The sequence below is a fragment of the Jaculus jaculus genome, chromosome 3, assembly GCF_020740685.1.
Source record: "Jaculus jaculus isolate mJacJac1 chromosome 3, mJacJac1.mat.Y.cur, whole genome shotgun sequence".
Lineage (NCBI taxonomy): Eukaryota > Metazoa > Chordata > Mammalia > Rodentia > Dipodidae > Jaculus > Jaculus jaculus.
The window spans coordinates 82,345,662-82,372,071 of NC_059104.1; the positions used below are offsets into that span (position 1 = coordinate 82,345,662).

At 38.4% G+C, this 26,410-nt stretch overlaps 1 protein-coding gene across 3 annotated transcripts in view; it reads left to right on the plus strand.

Annotated features, from left to right (window-relative positions):
- Positions 1-26,410, plus strand: part of Arhgap32 (Rho GTPase activating protein 32) — a 340,655-nt gene that overhangs the window by 150,512 nt on the left and 163,733 nt on the right. For 2 of the 3 annotated variants that reach the window (XM_045146281.1, XM_045146280.1), the window contains exons 3-5: positions 2,071-2,162; positions 2,611-2,652; positions 2,991-3,075. In XM_045146281.1, coding sequence (XP_045002216.1) covers positions 2,071-2,162; positions 2,611-2,652; positions 2,991-3,075 — 219 coding nt within the window. The remainder of the gene's footprint in view (positions 1-2,070; positions 2,163-2,610; positions 2,653-2,990; positions 3,076-26,410) is intronic. The other variant, XM_004665482.3, reaches the window with a different exon arrangement.

The window sequence follows — 26,410 nt, forward strand, 5'->3', positions numbered from 1 at the left end:
GATGACAATAGGTGTTGAAAACTGGACAGGTATATAGAGAGAAAGAGCTGGGTGGACATATTTGAAAACAAGCTGGTCAAGTACTTGGCTCTTTTCTGCACTTCCTCAGTTTCCGAAATGGTGACTTTTTGCTGGTACTGCCTCTCTTACTGGTGATGAGTACTTCTCTTTGGAGGGTTAGTTCTGAAGTTGGACCATTGCAGAATTGTGAACTTCTCTTTCTTTGAGCCTGGTGTGGGTAGTTCTATGGCTATTCCTTGCCAGAGAGTTCTCTTGTTGGGGTTTGAGCTATTCTGTGGAGTCTGGGAACATAAAAGTAGTCCTTTCTCTTCCAGACTGGCAAAATGGAGAGAGTGTAGTTGTATGCCTTAGAAAAAGTCACTTAATTTTAAACTTCCAAGACCCATATCTGGTTCTTGCCTTTGCTCTCCCATGTCCTTTCAAGATTTGCAATTCTAGTATCACCAGGGCCCTGGAGTCCCAGGTCTTTAGGAAGTTTCCTCTGAGGGAAACCTAAGAGCTGTGTTATTCTTTTGTTGAAAAAAAAAAAAAAATTGAGGCAAGCCTAACAGCCTTTTTTTTTTTTCCCCCTAGAGAGGGGTAGGAAGAGGGAGGGAGGAAGAATTGGCATGCTAGGGCCTCCAGACACTACAATAAAACTCCAGATGCATACACCACCTTGTGCGAACTTGCACGCCTTTGTCACTCTGTGCATCAAGCTTACATGGGACCTGAAAAGTCAAACATGGGTCATTAGGCTTTGTGGGCAAGCACATTATCTGCTAAGCCATCTCTCCAGCCCTCTCTTTGGTTTTTTTGAGGTAGGGTTTCACTGTAGTCCAGGCTGACTTGAAATTCACTATGTAGTTTCAGGGTGGCCTTGAACTCATGGCAATCCTCCTACCTCTGCCTCTTGATTGCTGGGATTAAAGGTGTGTGCCACCACACCCGGCTTTTTTTTTTTTTTTAATGATTTTTGGAATAGAGATGTGGTTTAGTGGGTGGAATACAAGCCTAACATGCACAAAGCTCTGAGTACAATCCCCAGCATCACATAAAACTGAGCCTTGTGTTACACACCTGTAGTTAGTTCTTAGTACTTGGGAGGTATAAAATATTAAAAAAAATTGTAAAAGGTGATTTTCTCTCAATTTCAGTGTTTGTCCCATATTCTTCCTCGCTATTAAATGCTGTGGCACAGACTGTGATAATTCAGTGTTTTCTGTTCTAAATCGTTACAGTATAAGCTTGATGACGAGAGATACTCAAACTCAGTTTTGATTTTGTTCAGCCTATTAGGAACCTTGAGTTTTACTTTATATTTTTTAAATGATATGAATGGGAATGTACTATTAAATTAAAAATTCACCACTTTGAAAACTATGGCAGATTAAAGAGTATGCTGGAAGTATTTTATATGTCACTTGCAAATTTTGGAGTGAGAAATGTATGTTGTGATCTGCTCTTGATATTCGTGTTACTATTTTAACATTTCCTAATAATTGTAACCAAGATTATTTTATTCGAGAAATACACAGGGGAATTTTAGTTTGCACTGAGAATTATCATAGTTGATTTTGAAATTTGATTGCAAGAGTATGAAAATTCCTATTTTCACAGGAAGATTACCCTTATATAATAAATCTAAATGCTTAAGTTAATATTTTTGTTTACTTATTCTTTTTTATTTATTTGCTTTACTTATTTGTGAGAAATGGAGAGAGAGAGTGAGAATGGGTATTCCAGGACCTTCAGTTGCTGCAGTTGAACTCCAGCTGTATATGCTACTTTGTGCATCTGGTTATGTGGGTACTGGGGAATTGAACCTGTATCCTTTGGCTTTGCAGGCAAATGCCTTAACCACTAAGGCATCTCTCCAGCACTTGTTTACTTATTCTTTATATTTAAACATCAAATAACTCACAGTCCTAAGGAGAGATTATTAAATCAAAACATTCATGTTGGTACAGGTTGAACAAAACTGGTACAATTATCTATCACTTTTTTTTTAAAGAAGAATCAATAGTAGAGGTGTCATTGTAAATTTTGTTGTCGTTTAACTTTTTCAAGGCAAGGGGAGCTGATGTTCCAGAGATTCCTGGGGATCTTACCCTGAAGTCATGTGGCAGCACCGCGAGCATGAAGGTTAAGCATGTGAAAAAGTAGGTATATTCTCTCAGTTCTTAGAATTTTTAGTTATGTTACTTACCAGATAAACTCTTAACTTGGTTGTGACTCAACTTAAAATATGCTTATAAGTGATCCACTTTTCTAAAACTACATTTTACTTTTCATCTTGAAATGCAATTGTCTGTTAAGTTACATTGTTTAACAGGATAAGCCTGCCTTCCTTGATAGCTTGAAGTACTCTCATACATGAAGAAAAATCCGCTTTGTTGTTGATGGGATGACTAGATCTCAGGGTTGATTTTGAGAAGCCTGAAGTAGATTGGTCAAGAGTGATAGTTAAGGGAAATAACCCAGAGCTTCCCTGTGTTTTTTTAGTGGGGAAAGCTTCTTTTTACATCATAAACAAGGATTAGATAGGGAGTGATGCTTCATGTGTAAGTCAAGGAATGACAAGGATAAAAATGTCCATTTTGCACTCAGGTCTACCCCCCCAGGACTGATGGGCTGTGACAACATTCACAGGTAAAAAAGGCTGTTTTGCTTTATGTTGTGAATGCTGCTTCTGATCAGAAGAAGCTGGCTGTTCACGTTTCCATAACATTGCCCAAAAGTACAGTTTTTCTCTGAACATCAGCTTCATCAGAGTAGGAGAGTGTATGTCTCACTTGTATACAGTAAATACTCATTTGGTGCAGCATGAACCTGGAAAGTCTGTGTGATGTGTGTGGTCCATGAGCATGTGCTCATTAACAATTTTGCTTGCATGACCTAACAAACCACTAGTATTTTGCCTTAGATTTGGTGACTTTGACTAGTTCAGAATATTACCTCATGTTTTTTTTTTTTTTCATGTATTCTAGGTTACCCTTCACGAAGGGACACTTTCCGAAGATGGCTGAATGTGCACATTTCCATTACGAAAATGTTGAATTTGGTAGCATACAGGTATGTTTGAAAATTTCTTAAATTCTGAAGTAATATAACTGACAGTTGATATTTTGAAGTAATTTTTTTGTATTGATATTTTTATTGGCTGATGTCAAATCTTTTATTCTTTTCTGTTGATTAGTACTGAATGCTAAGTTAGCATTGTAATATTAAGCACCACACTAACATGTATCTGTTAAGGAAAGTTGTTTTCCCATTTTGTCACACAGCACAATGTGTGTCCTCACTTATGCTGTCTTGTCTTCATTGCTGTATCAAAACCCAGCAGATCACAGAGCTCCCACTTGATGCTTTCTTAAGTTGTAACTATTATTAGTCTTTAACTCTCATTGATGGCATCAAACTAAAGACTTTGCTCTTAGAAGATGGCAGCTTAATGTGAAAACTCAAGCAGTTTTAAAATAGGCACATTATGGTTACTTTTTAAAAACTGTTTTCTTAAGGCAAAAAAGCTATTCTTTATTTTATTCAATTTTAGGGAAAAAATTTCTACATTGTGTATAGAGGACTTCTCCACCATCTGTCAGTCTCTGTAATCCCAAACTCTGGAGAAGGAATCTTGAGGCATGAAGGATGCTGTGTCACAGTGTGCTACTTTTTATAATTCTGCTTCATAAGTTAGATGAGTCTATAGGTTTTATGAAAGTGCAGCATACTCTATTTCAGATAAGCTGACAGTTTAAATTGCATTAGAGATTTATAATACTTGACTATTACAACATCAAAAAATATTTTTTTCTTTAATGTACATATTCTTCAGATTTCAGTTATAATGATAGCTTTGTTTCAGGAAGAGCTAATTAAGAAAACAGTAGTGAATTTAGTTTTCATTTTGTGGCTGTTAAGTATTTAAATAACTTGCATAGCTTACAACTAAGATACATTGTTTTCTGGTAAGTTTATTTGCTTGTTTATTTGCCTTTAAAAGTAAAGTTGAATGGTTTCCTTTGCAAATAAGCACTATGAGTTTTAGTGAGTGCCAGGAAAACAATAGGTGGCTACAAATCTAAACCTCAAGTGAGAAAAGTATTTAAGATGTTGGCATCTTTTAATAGACTGGGAATACTTTCCAAACACTTAATTTAAAATAAAAAATAGAACCAGTAATGATAAGCATGATATGATGGGATAGAAAAAATACTTGTTTTAGTTAGCAAATAAGAATCAAATTTCCTTTCTGTGGAGGGTGCTTGGGATCTTGGGCAAGCAGCTCGGCCTTTTCTTTCCTTTTATCTGTGAAATAAATGAGGTGGTATAAAGTATCATAGTACTAAGCTTTCACTGCTTCTTTTATGATTAAAGATTTTACAATGGGCATACTGAAGCTGTGGTTTAGGAATGGATAGTACTTGGCTGGGCTTCACTTGTCCAGGACTGTTAAATACTTATTAGGATCAATTCCTCCTAATTGGAGGACTGTGTTTAATCCTTACTGATGAACACATCAGGTGGAATTTCCACTAGTAAGCAGGGCTGTGGACTTCATTTTAGAAGAGTTTCGTTCACTTTTCTCTTTGTGCTCCCTTCTTTTCTTATGTTTCTGCTGCTTCCCAACCAGAAGAGAAAGAAGGATGTGATACCAACTCCTCTTGTGAGCTTTACATGTAGAACACATGAAATAAGATTTTTTTTTTTTTATAAGACAGTGTGGATAGATCAGGAAGCTTCTGGAGTGTGGGGAAGGTTCACAGGGAATCTGCCTTGTTTATGTATCTTTTCAGCTTACCTCAGAATCTTCCTTCTGTTAGGGCCATGCTCTATTTAATGTATCTCTGGAGAAATCTATTCTTTTGTCATCCTGTCTTCTGTTCCCTATCTTTGGAGATGGAGCTCTCCGTACCACTACCTTGCTTAGGTTCTGCTTCTGTTCAACCTTGGTCAAATCCATGAGAGGAATACTAGTTTCATTTAGTTGAGGTGTACAGGGAGAGAATTGAAATAACATTCAATTTTTGTTTTTTGTTTTTCGAGGTAGGGTCTCACTGTGGTCCAGGCTGACTTGGAATTAAGTACATAGTCTCAGGGTGGCCTCGAACTCACAGTGATCCTCCTACCTCTGCCTCCCAAGTGCTGGGATTAAAGGCGTGCACCACCACATCCGGCTGTACTAAGTTTTTTACTTGGGGTTCTCTGAATACTTTAGCTAGTATATGGGTTTACTTTTCTAAGGCTTAGACAGAATTTATTAGACTAAGAGAAGGAAGTGTAAAGAGCCCCTGCCATGTGGAAGGTGGAAGGGAGTAAAGAGCCAATGTGGGAGTAAGGATCCCCCTCCCATTATCCAAGCCTGGGGCCTCAGGCATCACAAGAGATGAACAGCCACATTGACCTGGGTTTATATTTTGTCGTCAGATTGAATGCTATCTAAATGAAAGCCAAACAGTAATATAGATCTTGAAATGATCCTACATTCCGTCTTATTCAAGCAGTTCAGATAAGGTTTGTGGCTCTTAGTTCATACTCTTTATAGAATAGATGAATCCTAGCATGTTTGATTCTAAACATGTTTATGGAAAATGAATCCCATATGCATCACTTGGTTTCAATATGAGATGTTCTGAGGAGAAATCAAGAAGGTGTAGTAATATGTGTCTAGAATACCATCAGCCTTATGTTACACAACTTTATTATATATACCAGTAGGTTATTCAGTGACTGACTCTGTTACCTTTTCATATACTGGAACCTTTTATAATTATATGCATTCTCTTGTTTCTAATTTTGGTCTTATGAATTTCTCAGAATTAGAGATTTCTTTGCAATTATGGTTCTTCTCAGTTCTTAAAAGTTTATAATTATACCTGGCCAGCATGCCATTGTACAGTGGAAGACATGAATATTTATTGATTTTTTTAAAAAAGGTATTTAAGTGCTTTCAGTTATAAAACAGATAATATTCTAAATCATATGTTAGAAATTAAATTACCAATTCATTTAGGCTGAAAGACATAGTTGTTTGTAAAAATTTAAATAAAATTACTTTGCATCCATACTGGCCTTAGCTATATATCATACAGAAGATAGTTTCATGATTGCTTCTTTAAATTTCATATCTATGTCTCTGTCTGAGTCTATCTCTGTTTTTCTCTCTCACTCTCTTTATGTCCATCTAATGACTGCATTTTGCTTGAATGCCTAATAAGCATCTCAGACAGCACACCTGCAACATTTTTTTTTTTTATTTGAGAGCTATAGACAAGGAGAGAGGGAGAGAGAGAGAGAATGGGCATACCAGGGCCTCCAGCCACTGTAAACAAACTGCATATGTATGTGCCCCTTTGTGCATCTGGCTTACATGGGTCCTGGGAAATAGAGCCTCAAAACGGTGATCCTTAGGCTTCACAGGCAAGTGCTTAACTGCTAAGCCATCTTCAGCCCATCTGCAACAATTTTTGCTCCAACCTGCTCTTCCCACTCCTATTTTCACACTGTGCCTTTCAGTACCCAAGACCAACTAGGTACCTTTTCCTGTCAGTTCTCACATCCACTCCATCTTTAAAATAAATCCAGAATCTGATTATTTATGTTCACTTGTTCTCTTTCCTGATATCAGTTTAGGCCAAACCATTGCCATTTGGGAAGAATTATTCATTAGCTTTCTATAATGGCACAGCACCAAGGTTAATTCTTTTCAAATCTGTTTTGAAATTTTTTTTTAATTTTTATTAACATTTTCCATGATTATAAAATATATCCCATGGTTAATTCCCTCCCGCCCCACCCCCACACTTTCCCGTTTGAAATTCCATTCTCCATCATATTGCCTCCCCATTACAATCATTGTAATTACATATATACAATATCAACCTTTTAAGTATCCTCCTCCCTTCCTTTCTCCACCCTTTATGTCTCCTTTTCAACTTACTGGCCTCTGCTACTAAGTATTTTCATTGTCACACAGAAGCCCAGTCATCTGTAGCTAGGATCCCCATATCAGGGAGAACATGTGGCGCTTGGCTTTCTGGGCCTGGGTTACCTGACTTAGTATAATACTTTCCAGGTCCATCCATTTTTCTGCAAATTTCATAACTTCATTTTTCTTTACCGCTGAGTAGAACTCCATTGTATAAATGTACCACATCTTCATTATCCACTCATCTGTTGAGGGACATCTAGGCTGGTTCCATTTCCCAGCTATTATAAATTGAGCAGCAATAAACATGGTTGAGCATGTACTTCTAAGGAAATGAGATGAGTCCTTTGGATATATGCCTAGGAGTGCTATAGCTGGGTCATATGGTAGATCAATCTCTAGCTGCTTTAGGAACCTCCACACTGTTTTCCACAATGGCTGGACCAGATTGCATTCCCACCAGCAGTGCAGAAGGGTTCCTTTTTTTCCACATCCCCGTCAACATTTATGATCATTTGTTTTCATGATGGTGGCCAATCTGACAGGAGTGAGATGGAATCTCAATGTAGTTTTAATCTGCATTTCCCTGATGACTAGTGATGTAGAACATTTTTTTAGATGCTTATATGCCATTCGTATTTCTTCCTTTGAGAACTCTCTATTTAGCTCCATAGCCCATTTTTTGATTGGCTTGTTTGATTCCTTATTATTTAACTTTTTGAGTTCTTTGTATATCCTAGATATTAATCCTCTATCAGATATATAGCTGGCGAAGATTTTTTCGCATTCTGTAGGTTGCCTCTTTGCTTTTTTCACAGTGTCCTTTGCGGTGCAAAATCTTTGTAATTTCATTAGGTCCCAGTGGTTAATCTGTGGTTTTATTGCCTGAGCAATTGGGGTTGTATTCAGAAAGTCTTTGCCAAGACCAATATGTTGAAGGGTTTCCCTACTTTTTCCTCTAGCAGTTTCAAAGTTTCCGGTCTGATGTTAAGGTCTTTAATCCATTTGGACTTAATTCTTGTGCATGGCGAGAGAGAAGAATCTATTTTCATCCTTCTGCAGATATTTATCCAGTTTTCAAAACACCATTTGCTGAAGAGGCTGTCTCTTCTCCAATGAGTATTTTTGGCATTTTTATCGAATATCAGGTGGCTATAGCTACTTAGGCTTACATCTGGGTCCTCTATTCTGTTCCACTGATCTACATGTCTGTTTTTGTGCCAGTACCATGCTGTTTTTGTTACTATGGCTCTGTAGTATAGGTTAAAATCAGGAATGGTGATACCACCAGCCTCTTTTTTGTTGCTCAGTATTATTTTAGATATTCGAGGTTTTTTGTGATTCCAAATGAATTTTTGGATTGTTTTTTCTATTTCCATGAAGAAAGCCTTTGGAATTTTGATAGGGATTGCATTAAATGTGTAGATTGCTTTAGGTAAGATTGCCATTTTCACAATATTGATTCTTCCAATCCAGGAACAAGGGATGTTGCTCCATTTTCTAGTGTCTTCTGCAATTTCTCGCTTGAGTGTTTTAAAGTTCTCATTGTATAGATTCTTTACTTCCTTGGTTAGGTTTATTCCAAGGTATTTTATTTTTTTTGATGCAATTGTGAATGGGAGTGATTCTCTGATTTCATTCTCTGTGTGTTTGTTGTTAGCATATATGAAGGCTACTGATTTCTGTGTATTTATTTTGTATCCTGCTACATTGCTGTAGGTTTTGATCAGCTCTAACAGCTTGCTAGTAGAGTCTTTAGGGTCCTTTATGTATAGAATCATGTCATCTGCAAATAATGATAACTTGATTTCTTCCTTTCCAATTTGTATCCCTTTTATGTGTGTCTCTTGCCTTATTGCTATGGCTAAGACTTCCAAAACTATATTAAATAGAAGTGGGGACAGTGGACACCCTTGTCTTGTTCCTGATTTTAGTGGAAAAGCTTCCTGTTTTTCCCCATTTAGTAATATGTTGGATGTAGGCTTGTCATAAATAGCCTTTATTATATTGAGATATGTTCCTTCTATTCCCAGTCTCTGTAGGACTTTTATCATGAAGGGATGTTGGATTTTGTCAAATGCTTTCTCTGCATCTAATGAGATGATCACGTGATTTTTGTCCTTCAACCCGTTTATGTAATGTATTACATTTATAGATTTGCGTATGTTGAACCATCCCCGCATCTCTGGGATAAAGCCTACTTGGTCAGGGTGAATGATCTTTTTGATATACTCTTGTATTCTGTTTGCCAATATTTTGTTGAGAATTTTTGCATCTATGTTCATGAGGGAGATTGGTCTGTAATTTTCTTTTTTTGTTCTATCTTTGCCTGGTTTTGGTATCAGGGTGATGCTGGCCTCATAGAAGGAGTTTGGTAGAATTCCTTCTTTTTCTATTTCCTGGAAAAGCTTAAGAAGCAATGGTGTTAGCTCTTCCTTAAAAGTCTGGTAAAATTCAGCAGTGAATCCATCCGGGCCTGGGCTTTTTTTAGTTGGGAGATTATTGATAACTGTTCGGATCTCCATGTTTGTTATAGGTCTATTTACGTGATTAATCTCATTTTGATTTAATTTAGGAAGGTCATATAGATGAAGGAAATCATCCATTTCTTTCAGATTTTCATACTTTGTGGAGTATATGCTTTTATAGTATGTCCCTATGATTTTTTGAATTTCTCTGGAATCTGTTGTGATGTTACCTTGTTCATCTCTGATTTTATTAATTTGTGTCTCTTCTCTCTTTCTTTTGGTCAGATTTGCTAAGGGTTTATCAATCTTGTTTATCCTTTCAAAGAACCAACTCTTTGTTTCATTAATTCTTTGGATTGTTCTTTTTGTTTCTATTTCATTAATTTCTGCCCTAATCTTTATTATTTCTTCCCGTCTACTGATTTTTGGTTTGCCTTGTTCTTCTTTTTCCAAGGCTTTAAGGCGAAGCATTAGGTTGTTTACTTGCGACCTTTCTAATTTCTTAATATAGGCACTTAAGGCTATAAATTTACCTCTTAGAACTGCCTTCATTGTGTCCCAGAGATTTTGGTATGTTGTGTTCTCATTATCATTTGACTCTATAAATTTTTTGATTTCCTTTTTGATTTCTTCATTGACCCACTCATCATTTAGTAGTGTATTGTTTAGTTTCCATGATTTTGTGTATGCTCTATAGCCTTTCTTGCTACTGATTTGTAGTTTAATTCCATTGTGGTCAGATAGAATGCAAGGAATTATTTCAATTTTCCTGAATTTGTTAAGATTTGCTTTGTGTCCTAATATATGGTCTATCTTAGAGAATGTTCCATGTGCTGCTGAAAAGAATGTATAATCTGTAGCCTTTGGATGAAATGTCCTGTATATATCTGTTAGGTCCATTCCTTCTATGACCTCATTTAGTCCAGATGCCTCTCTGTTTATTCTTTCCCTGGATGACCTGTCAATTGATGTGAGTGGGGTGTTAAAGTCACCCACCACCACTGTGTTTGGTGTTATCTGTGACCTTAGTTCTAATAGTGTTTGTTTGACGAATTTGAGAGCCCCCATGTTAGGTGCATATATGTTTAGGATTGTAATGTCCTCCTGTTGGAGTGTGCCCTTAATCAATATAAAGTGACCTTCCTTATCTTTCTTGACTAACGTCGGACTAAAGTCTACCCTGTCTGATATTAGGATAGCAACCCCTGCTTGTTTTCTAGGCCCATTTGCTTGAAACACCGTCTTCCAACCTTTCACCCTAAGATAATGTCTATCCTTAGTAGAAAGGTGAGTTTCTTGGAGACAACAAATTGTAGGATACTGCTTTTTAACCCAGTCTGCAAATCTATGTCTTTTCATTGGGGCATTGAGACCGTTGATATTAAGAGATATTATTGAAAGGTGTGTATTTATGTTTGCCATTATTTTGTGTGTGTGTGTTTCTGGTTCTACCTGTGCTCTCTTCTGTTAACTGGTATTTGAGTATAGCTTGTTTTTTCTAGGTTCCTTATATGTGTGCTTTTCCTTTTCTTCAGCATGGAGGATTCTATCAAGTATTTTCTGTAGAGCTGGTTTTGTCTTCAAATATTCCTTTAACCTGCTTTTGTCATGGAATGTCTTTACTTCTCCATCTATTTGAATGGATAACTTTGCAGGATAAAGTAACCTTGGTTGACAGTTGTTATCTTTCAGAACTTGGAATATATCACTCCAAGCCCTTCTGGCTTTAAAAGTTTGTGTTGAATAATCTGCTGTAATCCTGATGGGCTTGCTTTTGTAGGTAACTTGATTTTTCTCTCTAACTGCTTTCAATATTTTTTCTTTGGTGTGTGTTTGGAAGTTTGATTATAGTATGGCGAGGAGAGGTTCTTTCTGGGTTTTGTTTGGCTGGTGTTCTAAAGGCTTCCTGTATCTGTATTGGCACCTCTTTCCCAATTTGGGGGAAATTTTCCTCTATGATTTTGTGGAAGATGCCTACTGTGCCTCTGGAGTGGAGTTCTTCTCCTTCTACTATGCCCTGAATTCTTATATTGGATCTTTTCATAGTGTCCCGAATATCTTGAAATTCCCACTCATACTTTTCTATAAGTTTGTCTTTTTCTTTGTTGGACTGCATTAGGTCTGCCACCTGGTCTTCTAGCTTAGATATTCTGTCCTCTCCCTCATCCATCCTGCTGGTGAGATTTTCTACAGAGTTTTTTATTTCATTAACTGTGTTCTTCATTGCTAGTAATTCTGACTGGTTTTTCTTTATTATTTCTATTTCCCTATTTATGTCTTGTATTGCCTTCTTTATTTCATTAAATTGGTGCCCTGCCTCTTGTTTGATTCCTTTGATTTCCTCTTTGATTTCCTCTTTGATTGTTTTCATGTGTTCTTTGACCTCTTTGAACATATTTATAATTATTCTTTTGAACTCTTTCTCAGGCATTTCCTCTAACTCTTTCTCACTGGAGGACATTTCTGATGCATTAATACTTTTAGGTGGATTTATATCATCTTGCTTTTTAGTGTTTCTTGTGTTATAATGTATATATTTTTGCATCTTGGATTAAGTTAATGCTTGGATTTTCTAGCTAGCTGTGTATTCTTAGCTGTATCAATTGATTTGATGTAATATATTTTCAGGGTAGGACCTTAAGGTATTAGGTGTGGCTCTTAAGACTCTCAGAGTATCTACAAAGATGTTCTTAGGGGTTGAGTTTCCCTGCTATAGGAGTATTCAAGCAGGCTGAGTGGAATAAAATATAGGTAGATTCTAAAATTTAACTAAACACTGTACACATTCAATCAAAAACAGCCCCGAGTATGTATGCAAGAGGAGTTATTATAATGTCCAGATCCTCTATCAACAAAGAGGTTTAGATTTCTGGTCTGTTGAGGCATCCAAGTTAGCTTGTGACCAAGTGAGACCCTTCCCTGGTGCAATCCCAGTTACCTTGGGTGATTTTGGTCTCAGTCAAGTTGCTGCCTGGGTCGTCGGGCTGCTGTTCTGATTTCTGGAGCTGGGCACTTGCTTTTCCTACGGGGCAAACCGAGCTGCTGCTGCTGCCTCTGCTGCTGCCGTAGCTGCTACCACCGGAGCCACCACCGCTGCTGAAGCTGCCGCTGCTGTGTCCACCGCCGCTGCTCCCCCCCCCCCCCCGAAGCCGCTGCTGCAGGATAGTTGCTGCTGTGGCCGCTGGTACCGGTGCTGGAGCCGCTGAAGTTGCTGCCGAACTCTGCTCCTGCTTGGGTCCCGCTGTCAGCCCAAGTTGGCGTAGCCGGGTCCCGGGCCGCTGCTGTGTTCGCTGGAGCTGGGTTCAGGCGTTTGGGGAGGGGAGGGAGCCGCTGCTGCTCTGGTTGTCTCGCTGCTCCACGTGTTCTTCTACCTCGTGGTCTTCTCCTCCGCTGCTCGCTGCCGCTCTCCCCTCACGTTTCCCGAGTTGCGGAGAGCGCGGTGTGAGGGGAAAATCCCGCACCTGGCTTTTCCTGCGGCTCGAGCCGAGAGTCTGGCGGCTTTCTGCTGCGCCGCGGCTGCGGCGGTTGGCCGAGCTGCCGGAGCCGCTGTTCCCGCCTGTGCAGGCTCTGGATGCTCTATAACTCTTCTACTTCTCCGCTGCCACCTCAATTTCCTATACACCTCACTTTTTAGTAAAAGTGTGTATTTTGCTGAGTTTTTTTGGTCTTTTTTCCCCCCTAGGCAGCTTTGGCGTTGTACCTACGCCGCCATCTTAACCGGAAGTCTACTGTTTTGAAATTTTTTATTTGTGCATGTATGTTTGTGTGTGTGCTACTTGTTGCAGTCAGGTTCACATTGCTGGCAGAAAACCGACCAAGAGCAGCTTGTGGAAAAAAAGGTTTATTTTGGCTTACAGGCTGAAGGGGAAGCCCCATGATGGCCGGGAAAACAATGTCATGAGCAGAGGGTGGACATCACTTCCCCACCAACCTCAGGTGGACAACAGTAACAGAAGAGTGTGCCAAATGCTGGCAAGAGGAAACTGGTTATAATACCCATACACCTGCCCCCAACAATACAATGCATACAGGAGGTGTTAATTCCAAAATCTTCACCAGCTGGGAATCTAGCATTCAGAACACCTAAGTTTATGAGGGCACCTGAATCAAACCACTAGCACTGTATATCGGTGGTAGGCAATTGAACTTGGGTCACGGACTTTGAAAGCCAGTGCCTTTGACCACTGAGCCATCTCCTCAGCCCTTCTTTTTAAATCTAAATCAAAGTACTTATTTTATTCAAAATGAATTCTTCCCAATATATTTTATTTAACTGAGTAAAAGCTAAATTTCTGGGCTGGAGAGATGGCTTATTGGTTAAGGCTCTCGCATGCCAAGGCTGATTCAAGTTTGATTCCCCAGTACTCATGTAAGCCAGATGCACAAGGTGGCGCAGTGGCTAGAGGCCCTGACATGCCCATTCGATCTCTCTTTGTACTTGCCTCTTTAACTATCAACTTAAAAAAATACTTTTTATTTATATATTTATTTTTTTTGGGGGGGGGTGCAGAGAGGGAATGGGCATACCAGGACTTCTAGCCACTGCCACCCAACTCCAGACACATGTGCCCCCTTGTGCATCTGGTTTTCATGGGTACTAGGGTATCAAAGCCGGGGTTCTTAGGCTTTACAGGCAAATGCCTTAACTGCTAAGCCATCTCTCCAAAAACAAACAAACAAACAACAAGCTAAATTTCTTAAAGTTCCTAACAAGGGCTGGAGAGATGCTTCAGTGGTTAAAGGCTCTTGCTTGCAAAGAATGCCAGCCTGAGTTTGATTCCCTAATACCCATGTAAAGCCAGATTCAAAAAGTAGCACATGCATATGGAATTCATTTGAAGCAGTAAGAGTCTCTAGTGCAATATACAAACACAAGTTTACACACATGCATACACACAGATAAATTAAAAAAAAATTAAAAATCCCAACCAAGATTTGTAAGACTTGCTGGACTGACTTCATCTCTCTCCCTCCTCCTCTCAGGCATTGTCAGCCGTGGTGGACTGTTTCCTGTTCTCCTGGTGTGTACGCTCTTCTTGTTGGGCTTTTGTACTTGTTTCCTCTGCTGGGATAGTTTCCTTGGATATCCATACCCTATTAAAATGCTTGTTCCAGTGCTTAATGCCCATGCATTACTACAACTTTGCTATCAGTCTTATCTCCCTCCTGTATTTTACTATTACTTATTCTATGCCATATACCATCTAGAGCAGTGCCAAAGACATGTTACTCAAACATTTGTTGAGGGCCAGAGGGATAGCACAGCAGTCAATGCATTTGCCTGCATTGCCTGATGACCCGGATTAGATTCTCCAGTATCCATGTAAAGCCAGATCCATAGGATGGCACATGTATCTGGAGTACATTTGCAGTGACTAGACCCCCTGACATGCCCATTCTCTCTCTGCTTCCAAATCAATAAATCAACCAATAAATTAATCAAATCAATCAATAAATAAATAATTTAAATAACATTTGTGGAATGAGTGGGTGAGTGAATTTATGATCAGGAACAATGATTAGGGGAGGTAGATAGTGACAGAGCACTAGCCCAGCAGGCATGTTGGAGGCTCTGAGAGAGAGACAGGATGGGCTTTAGAAACAGAAACATACACACACACTTCTTTTTCTTATGTTCTTGCAATGTCTTGGATTAAAAGCTCAATCAGCATCTAGTGATACTGCTCTAAGGTTGTGAGGGAAATTTTAACCTCTCTGAAGATGGTGGCTTACTGGGGGTATGTCCTTAAAGGATATATGATGGGGCCTGGCCCCTCCCTCCCTTTTGTCCTTTCTCTTTGTCTTCCTTCTTCCCTCCAAAATAAGCAGTTTTGCTCTGTCACACCTTTCCCTGCTGTAGTATCCTGTCTTGCCACAGGCCTGTAGCAGCAGGACCAAATAACTATGGACTAAAATCTTAAGAAATATAGGCAAAATAAATCTTTTCTCCTTTTAAATTGTTTTTCTCAGGAGTTTTCAACAGTTATAGAAAACTGAATTGTACACTTAGGAGATGGATGATGAAAGTATGAATGCAAGTCCAAATTCCTTTCATTCTTATACCTCTGTTAACTAGCATGTACCTGTTAGAACTTTTTTCTCTACTTATATTTTTATTAACTATACTCAGTGTGTAAAATGGCACACATTAATACCATCCTTTCCCTCATCCCTGCCTCCCCCTAAAGAGACCCTCCTTGCTGGGTCATCCCCATGGGGATTGTGGGTCATGTGTTGTGGGGGTAGCCATCAGTTATGGGGAGGAGACAATATCTCTGTGCCTAATATCTCAACATGTGGCTCTAACAATCTTTCTGCCCCCCCTTCTGCTAAATTCTCTGAGCCATGATGGGTTCGTTTTAGGTCTACTTCAGTGATGGGCTCCTAGGAAGCCTCTGTCTTTCTGGTTCAGTAGGTGTTGAGTGTCCTCAATGTGTATCCCCTTCACCCTTAAGCTGATGTCAGGCTCACTGAGAATACTATTACATTTTTTTATTGTAACATTATTTAATGAGCTTCTTGGTGATAGATACTCTGGGTTTTATAAATGGACTATTATATTAAATAAAATTCTGTGAGAGAATTCATTGATTCAGAGAGTATGTGTATTTACAGTGTTGTTATTTGTTGTTAAGGTTATTTTGTCATTCATTTTTAGTACAGTCTTGTCTCCCTAATCTACAAGAGATACATTCCAAGCTTCCCAGTGGATACTTGAAATAGTACATTTCTATAAATGTTACTTTTTCTATACATACATGATAAATTTTAATTTATAAATAAGTCATAGTAAGATAAATATAATAATAATAACAGAACAATTATAACAATAGACTAATAAAATTGACATCATACATTTGTGTTTTTAAGTCACTGTGAATTAAAATCAGGTTAATGTGAACACGAGGGTTTCAATAATGGCACAAGTGATCTGGTACCTTAGATGATTAGTGGGAAGTGTGACTACACTGCACCAAAGCATTACTCACATCCTGGGTGGGAAGGCTTGGCATGTGATTTCATCACACTGCTCAGAATGGCTTACCACTTAAAACACAGGAATTGTTTATGTCTGCAGTTTCCCACTTCATGAATAGACCAACAGATACCCAAAAACTTCAGAAAGCCACACCACAGAGGCAGTGGGGAGAAGACTATATCAGCTTTTTCAGTGGGCAGCGAGAAAGTGAACTGTCCTTACACCCTTATGTGCAGCAGGCATCATTGGCTTCTTTTTCCTTTTTTTGTCTGTACAGTTGGAAAAAATATATGCTACCTTTTTATTTTAATTTGTACTTTTCTAGTTAATAAGTAACGTACCATCTATAGGTCATTTGTATTTCTCATCTGTGAACTGCATCACTGCATCTTGTAACTTCTGCTCATATTTCAGTTTTTGTTTTCTTCAAATTGTTGTTCTTTTAGGCGTGTGTGTGTGTGTGTGTGTGTGTGTGTGTGTGTATGTATGTATGTATGTATGTTAATATGTATGTACAGGTGAGTGTGCACTTGCATGCATGTGCATGTGGAGGCCAAAGGGTCTTTCACTGGGCTGGAATCTGCCAAAATAGGCTAGACTGGCTGGCCAACCAGTCGCAGGGATCCATCTGTCTCCACTTTGCCCCAGCACTAGCATTATGAGGGTCACCGTGCCTGGCCTTGTGGTTTCTGGGGATTGGTCTCATCCTTATGCTTGCAAGACAAGTACTTTGACCCTCAGCCATCTCCCCTTACCCTTCTCTGCCTTACCTGTGCTCTGGCACAGGCCAAGACAAACAACAAACTGGAGTCTGGAAATGCATATATGTGGACATGTACACTTACTGTGTTCTAAAGGTTAGCAGTTTTGGATCCTGGGGAAGCGGAGAATGAATTGTCCAGTCAGTATGTGTAAAGCATGATTGGTGTCTTACAAGGATCTTAAGAGTTAGTTCTTAAGTCCCAGTTTAGAGAGATCATATGAACAGGAATCATGCCGTGATGAGCCAGAGTTGGAAACCAGGTGATCTGTCTGTAAAGCATCCCAAGAGCATGCTTTCACTTCTATCTTAATTTGTACTTCAAGCCTGTGTATATTTTGTTCTGGTTGGTTAATGGCATATAAGCATGAATCTGTCCAAATCTTTTATAGTTCCTCTCTAGCAGTGACCTTAGGCAGGTCAACTCCCCTGTTAGCTTGTTAGGTAGAGCACACTTTCATGCTGAGGAGAAAGAATGCTGGTGTGATACAGAATGGATGGGTCAGTTATCAAGGTAGAGTCTAGCCCAGCCTGACCTGGAATTTACTACGTATTCTCAGGCCTTGAAATCACACTAATCTACTTACCTCTTTCCAAAAGCTGGCTTGTAGTTCTGTTATTGAGTCTCAGTTTTTTTGTCTTTATTTTTCAAACCATGAGTCCTGAAGTATATCTCCTGTTTTAATTTTCTTTTGCTTCTTGCTTTTTTTTTTTCTGGAAAAGAGTTAAGAATAACATGTACCTACTTGAACTTGCCTTTCAAAAACTTTGTCATAACCCAACTTTTCCACTATCTTTTTTGTTAATTCTATACTACTTGTACCTTATTTTTTTTTCTCAATAGAGACAAAATTGATGTAGGTGTTAATACTTTATTTGCTTTCAGCTATTGATTGGGGGGAGGTATTAGTATAAAACTCAAGGCCTCATGTGCCAAGTTTGTGTTTTAACATTGGGCTACACCCCCCCCCCATAACTCATTGATTAAGTGAATTGAAGTCTTTTAGTTCCTATGAATAAAAATTTGTTGAAATCTTACAATTTTGATCACAAATATATCTTTTTTTGTTCATAGGCATTAAAACCTAATTAAAAAAAAAAAGATAATTGCTAGAAAGGGCTTCTTTGCTTTTAAGTAAAGCCATATGTGGCTTATATTCTAAATTTTATATCTTTTTTAAATTTCTCCCAGTGGTAATGTTTCATGTTCCAAAACAAGAATGTATTCACAGCTAAAACAACAACAAACAAACAAACAAACAAAAAAACACCTCATGCAATATGCATAGTAACAGCTTATTCTGCTGTCAGCCAGAGTCTCACTCTCAACTGCTTGTGCTCTCCTGCCCCCTACTGTGTAGATGGTGAACCAGAACTGTTTGATTTACTTTCGCATTACCTTGGCTATTCTCATTTTTCTTTTCTTTTTTTTAAATCTAATTTCATATAAAGTTAAATTGACCTCAGTGGAAGTATGAAGGTCAGTTTTTAACAGAAAAAATGCATAGGAGAGCTATGAGCCTGTGAGTTTCTGGACAAGAACTATGCACAAGGGACCATTTTCTTAAAAGCCTATAGTTGATTTGGTTATTTTGAGACAAGGTCTTGCAAGACCCAGGGAGGCTTTGAACATGTGATCACTCTGACTTTGCCTCTTCTGTGCTGGAATTACAGATATGAGCCATCATCCCTACCTATAATGCAGAAGATCTAGGACAACATTCCACACTTGTGATGATGCCTTTGTGTGATGATATCAGGATTGGGGTGGTAGCAATCACTTCACCCAGTGCTTTGTCACAGGAGGCCTATCTATCACTCATATGAAATTAATTAATGAAAATGTTGTTTCTTCTATTGGCACAATGCTTGCAGGTTGAAAATTCATGATTCAGTTAAAAATATCTTGCTTCATACATATTACATGTACAAACATTTGAACTCAAAACCATTATAATATTTTTCTGTGTTACCTTCACCAGCAAGTTTAGTTTTCCTCAAACCATAATCAATGGAATATTTAGCTCTAATTTTCCATATTAATATCTCCTCTTATGGAAAATCATTGTCATTTAGTACCACTCTCATCCAAGACCAGGGTTTGAACTGTATTGAAGATTATCCAATTCAAAAGTTAGGGATGCAGAAGTCTTTGTATTATGAAAAATATATTCTATGGTGTCAGAGTTGCACATGTAGTTCACTTCCAGGAATTAACTGAGAATGCTTGAAAAATAGTATGGCTGAGTCTGAAACTGGAAGGTCCAAGATATAAGCTACCAAGTTGGTGTGGTACAGTTACAGACAGACACAATCTTCTCCAGACATCTTTCTTACTTACGGGTAGCTCATGTTCGTTTCCTAGGTGGAATGTTACGTGGTTAGAATCAGATATACCCTTTTTATATCATGGGGTCTTGTACCATAAGAGAGGAAGCCTTCAGTTATTAAACTTTAGAGTTTAGTTAGATAGATAGAGCTTTGACCCATTCTCCCTTATCAAGATGCAGGCTGACAGAGAAAGAGTGAGCAAGCAAGGGGGGGGGGCACTTTGCTCTGGAATGTATACACCTTCTTTGGAGAAAAGTGAATGTGGCAACACCCTGGAATGTGAACATTTGCCTGAGAGAAGAGATAAGATTCTGTCTTTGGAGCCCACCACTACTCAATCATCTTTTAATTCAGGTGCCCATATTCTTTGCTTCGAAAGCCCCAGCCATAAAGATATATGAGAATATCAACAAAACATTATTTTCTGACACATATATGCTCTGTGAGTATCAATGAGATGAGATCATGTGGTCTTGCTGGTTGGGGGGTCAACAAGTCTTCATTTTTTACATTTTCTTTTTACCATGAGCATCACACTAAACTATTGCGAGCTCAGAGCAGTTGTTTCAGCTGATACTCACCTGAGGAAGCAATGCTCTCTGGACCTGGACTTAGGTATATTAAAATTCCTATATAGATCAAATTCTTTTGTAATAAATTTGAATGATAATTTTGTCTTTTTTTTATATCTTTCTTATATCCTGAAATTAGAACTTATTTGACTGATAGCAGTATGTGACATACTATAATTGTTATTCATCTACTTGGTGTCCTAAACTAGATAGTTTTCCATATTTATTAATTTAAGGAAGAGAGTGAATAAATGAATAAATGAATGGGTATGCCAGGGCCTCTTACCACTGCAAACTCCAGATGCATCTGCCTTTATAGAATCTGCACCATCAGGCTTTGCAAGCAAGTGCCTTTAACTGCTGGGCCATCCCTCTAGCTCCCAAACTAGGTTGTTTTGAGTTAGTATTTTTGGTGTTAAGTGTTAGGAGGTGAAGGTAGGGTAGATGGACCATATAATAGTGTGCAGTAGGAATAATTTCCCACATCTCTATCTCTACTACAGGCTACTTAGAGGAAATGAAACTTGTTACAAAGTCTATAGACAGTACATTTGCAATCACTGTATATACAACTGGAAAAGATAAATGAAAGAATTTTGTGCCCCTTTGTAATGTATCTGTTGTAATTAGGCTTTGATGAATAGGCTTTGCTGTGGGTGGGGTGTTGTACTTTTAATCTGTTCTAGTCTATTGATTTCCATTCTCCCTGTTGAGAAAGGATTTTTGTGAACATTTGAAGGATTGCTGAGTAGAGTTATATTTTACAATTCGAACTATACTAATTGTGATTGGTTTCCATGGTGTTAAAAAAGTGAAGTCAGTATAGGAAACATAGCTTCAAAGGTAGATTTGGAATGAATTAGAAACGTGGGCTTTAAAAATCCTCATGATTATTCCTGTTAAAGGACTGAGATATTGTGAAATTAAAGGAACCAAAAATAATGGAAATTGTTGAGTTTTGTCAGATTTCTTCAGGTAATTGTAACCCAAGGTTTCAAAGTGTGGCATAGGTGTTTCATTAAACAGGGGGGTCAAAAAAAAATAAAACAAGATAAACAAAGCATGGAAATAGGATGGGAAGCTAATGGGATGGAAAAGAGTTTTAGCGGGAGGGAATGGCAAAGATAGAAGGGAAGCAAAATGTACTATTTACATGTATGAAATTGCCAAAAAATCCAAGCAAAACAGATGACTGTTAAGCCTTATGCATAGGTTATCCTAAAATCCACAGTTCATTTTAGACAGTATTCTTGGATACCTTGAATGTGCTAGTTACCTATGTGAATGCCTTTGCCAAAATACAACCTTTCCTCAGAAAAAGCAATGTACCACTAAGCATATGATAATAAAAAAGTAGCTGGGCATAATGCTGCATACCTTTAATCCCAGCAATTGGGAGGCAAAGGTAGGAGGATCATCTTGAGTTTGAAGCCACCCTGAGACTACATAGTGAATTCCAAATTAGCCTGGTCTAGAGCAAAACCACAATGAAAAACCAAAAAAGAAAAAGTAATGAATGTTAAGAATGGTTGTGGGCATTCAGATATGAGAGAGGTTATTTCCTGTAGTATTCAGGGATTGATAGAATTCATCTTTACTGAAGATTGAAGGAATTTGAATATTTAGATATAAAAATTAGAATAGGGGCTGGAGAGATGGCTCAATGGTTAAGGTACTTACCAGCAAAGCCTAATGACCCAGTATCCAAGTAAAGTCAGATGCGCAATTCCTTTGCAGTGGCCGAAGGCCCAGACATGCCTGGTCTCTCCCTCTCTCCCTCTCTGCTTACAAATAAATAAATAAATATATTCTTAAAAGTAAAAGCATTTAGGCAAGAAAGCTGAGAAGACAAGGTTACTGGGAAGGGAAACTGAATCATACTCTTAGGATCCCACAAGGCTTAAGACCCAGCGTTAAGTCCTTGCCCTAAATTTGCAGTCACCTTGGGTTCCAGAAAGAAAACACCTCCAAGGACAAACCATGTCCCAGATGAGGGCAGATGATGCCGTACTCTGGTTGACCCTGTACTCATCCCATGAGGCTCAGAGCAATTAGCAAGTCAGAGCCATTTAGGTATAATGGAAGAAGTTAAATTTTCTCTGCTCCCATGTGGCAAGATCATATGTACAGAAAACTTTAAAGACTTCTATGAACAGCTGATAGATCTAATAAATGAGTTCAGTAAAGGTACAGATAAAAAAAAAAACAACAAAAGACCATTTGCATTGTATATGCTAACTAAAAAACCTGAAAGGGAACTTAATGAAAACAGGAGCTAACCATGGATATGTGTTATAAACTTAGTTAATATAGTTGCTGCCTCAGCATCCATTTTTATCCTAATGAAAGTTATTTAAAACTCAGCTGTATCCCATCCACCTTGGAAATAATTAACAATAATTAAAACTTCCCTTCCAGTGTGGCTTTGTGTAGTATAATCCACTTACTTCTACTGATAGTTAATCTCTAGTTGACAACTTGGCAAGATTTAGAATTAACTGTGGAAACAAATCTTTGGTCATTGTCTGTGAGGGATTACCTAGTATAGATTAATTGAAATGTGAAGACCCACTTCAACTGTGGGTGGCACCATCCCATGGGCTGGGATCCTGGACTAACTAGATCAACAGGAGAGAGCTAGCTGAGCATGCAGCACCCATCACTCTGCCCTGCTTCCTCACTGTTGGACTAATTGTGACCAGACGCTGCCACCATTCCTTCCCTGCCCTCCCCCACATAACCTGTGCCCTCTTTCTCTCTTTATACTGTCCACCCACTGTGAGTGCCCTGTTAATTCCTGATTTCTTTGCATCCTTCTTAACCTAACTTGTCTGGAATCTGTAAGTAATAAATTTGTTCTGTTTAATGCATTTTGGTTTTGCATTCTCATTGTGTCTCACCTGATCAACACAACTAAACCTAACATTTTACCTACTCTCTCTTAGAGACTGACTATCATGTGTAGTAGTCATTTTGAACAGAGGGACTTAAAGACAAAATTGGAACATAAAACACTAAAAATCATAAGGGAAAAAAAACTTATATACTAGCATCTAAAAAATATTACTAAAAAAATTTAAAGGAGAAAATGTAAAAATACCTTGAGTCTTGATTAAAGGAACTTATGTTTAGATGCCAGTACCCTAAAGAAACCTACACGTTCAAGGTTATACCTTTCAAAACCCCAGTAACATCTTTAAACACAGCCTGAAATTCAGAAGACTTCTCAAGGGGTCCATTCAATCAAAACAATCTTAAGAATTAAAGTTGAAGGGTTTACACTTCTTGATAGCAAAACTTACCACAAAGCTCTAGTCAGCCAAACAGTGTGATACTGCTATAGAGACAGACACTTAGATAAATGGAATAAAGAGAACTTAACCAACGTTTACATACTTATTTACTCAAGCTTCAGTGTAATTGCCAAAACCATCCAACAGAGAAAGACAAAGTTTACGACAAAGTACTGGGAACAAATTCAAAGAAATAAAATTCAAAATTCAAAAAAATAAAGTTGGACTCTTATCTAACATCATGTACAAAAATTAACTCAAAAATGATCTAAGGCCTAGATATAAGAACTAAAACTATAAAACTTAAAAGAGGCCTGTAGATGGGTCAGCCATTTAAAGAAATTGCTTGCAGAGCCTGATGGCTCAAGTTCAATTCCCCTGTACCCCATTTAAAGCCAGATGCCAATGTGGCACACACCTCTGGGGTTTGTTTGCAGTGACAGGAGGCCCTGGTGTACCCATATTCTTTGTCTATCTGTCTGTCTGTCTCTTTCCCATTTTTTTTAAAGAAATAAAAGAAGGCTGGAGAGATGGCTTAGCATTTAAGGTGCTTGTCTGAGTAGCCTAAGGACCCATGTTTGACTCTCCAGATCCAACATATGCCAGACGCAGAAAAGGTGAGGTGAGCACAAGGTCACACATGCCCAATAGGTGGTGTAAACATCTGGAGTTTGATTGCAATGGCTGAGGCCCTGGCGTGCCAATTCTCTCCTTTCTCTTTCTCCCTTGCTCTAAAACAAACAAAAAAAAAAAAGTAAAATTAAAAAAAGAAAAAGTAGAAGAGAATGTAAGGGAAAGCCTGTATGATAATAAGTTTGACAGTAATTTCTTTATCCTCCCCCCTTTTTTTTTTTTGATGGAAGGTCTCACTCTAGCTCAGGCTGACCTGGCATTCACTGTGTAGTCTCAGGGTGGCCTCAAACTCACAGTGTTTCTCCTACCTCTGCCTCCCGAGTGCTGGGATTAAAATGTTCCACTATGCCCCGCTTGACAGTGATTTCTTACATATTGCACAAAAGCAAAGACAAAACTAAAGTCAACTTGGAATTGCAATAATTTTTGACTGAAGTATATTTTGTGTGATCTAGTTGCCCTCTTTGGTTATTACTTACATTGAATATGTTGCTCACCTTTTAAATTTCAAACTAATTGTGTCTTTGGGTCTTGAGCAAGTCTATCATAGTTAGCATCTAGCTTTGAATCCTTTCTCCTATCTCTGCTACACAGAGTTCAACTATTTCCGTAAGTAGTATGTACTCTACAGGAAGGACTTAGGTTGTTTGGTTGTGTATTTTCTCTGTGTCTTAGTTTTTACTGTTAATGTCATACATCACTTCTTTCATGCATACTTACTTGACTTTTTAGTGGTGTGTTTCACCCCCTTCATTCCTTTTCCTGCAACTTAATATGATTTTCTGTGGTTACTATAATGATTATGTACATTGTTCTAAAGCTGTAATAGCTGCATGTGAATCCACGCCTACTCAACACCAATTCCATGCAAAAGCTTCACTCCTAGATAGCTGTGTCTCATGTGTTAAGAAATTGATGTTACAGGGCTGGAGAGATTGCTCAGTGGTTAATGCACTTGCTTGCAAACCAATTTTTTTTTTAAATTTATTTGAGAGCAACAGACAGAGAAAGAGGCAGATAGAGAAAGGGAGAGAGAATGGGTGCGCCAGGGCCTCCAGCCACTGCAAACAAATTCCAGATGCATGAGTACCCTTGTGCATCTAGCTAACGTGGGTCCTGGAGAGTCGAGCCTCGAACCAGGGTCCTTAGGCTTCACAGGCAAGGGCTTAACCACTAAGCCATCTCTCTAGCCCGACAGCCCAGGTTTTATTCCCCAGTACCCACATAGAGCCAGACGCACAAAGTAGCACATTCATTTGGAGTTTGTTTGCAGTGGCAAGAGATCCTGGCATTCATCATTCATTCTCTCTTTCTCTCTCTCTGCTTTTAAACAAATAAATACATAGAAATTGATATTACAAATTACATCTTTATGCATTTTGTACCAAACAAGGTAGATTTTAGTATGTTAACCATTTATTTTTTGAGTCATGGAGAAAACAAATAGAATTTCACACCATAATGTCAGCAAGTTGATGCTTGTGTTTAGTTAACTCCCTTAGGTTTTTTTTCCTAAATGTCTTTATTTCTTCTTTATTTATTTGACTTTTTTTTTTGGAGACAGGATCTTACTGTACAGGCTAGCCTTGAACTCTTGATCTTCTTACTTCCAGCTCCTAAGTGCTAAGATTGTAGATATGTGCCTCTATCTTCATTTGTGTATTTGTTTTTTAATATACTTTATTTATTTATTTGAGAGTGGGGGGGAACGAACACCAGGGCCTCCAGCCATTGCAGGCAAACTTCATATGTATGTGCCCCCCTTCTGCATCTGGCTTACATGGGTTCTGGGGAATTGAACCTGGGTCATTTGGCTTTGCAGACAAATGCCTTAACTGCTAAGCCATCTTTCCAGCCCAAGTTATTTGTTTCTGAGACAGGGTCTTGCTATGTAGTTCTAGATGGCCTGGGATTCATTATGTGGTGTAGGCTGGTTTTAAATTCATGGCAGTCCTCCTGCTTCATAGTGCTGGAATTATAAGCATACACCATACTCGGCTTTAATTTTTTTTTTTAAATTATTTTAGAATGTGTAAGAGAATTGGTGTGCCAGGGCCTCAACCACTGAAATTGAACTCAAGTGTGTTTGCACCATCTAGTGGCCATGTGAGACCTTGTTCTTGCTTCACTTTTGTGTGTCTGGCTTACATGGGATCTGGAGAGTCAAAATGGGGTCCTTAGGCTTTGCAGGCAAGCCCCTTAACTGCTAAGCCATCTCTCCAACCCACGCCCTACTTTTTGACTTTGGTCTATCCTATGGAGTTCATGGAGGATTTTGGATATGCAGAGTCATGCCTTTTATCAAATTTGGGATGAATGCAGCCATTATATCTTAAATAATTTGATCCTTTCTCTTTTCTACATTTCCACAGTGCATGTGTTGACCTATATGGTTGTGTATCCCAAGTCCCTTTAACTTAAAAAACATAAAAGAGCTTTCTTT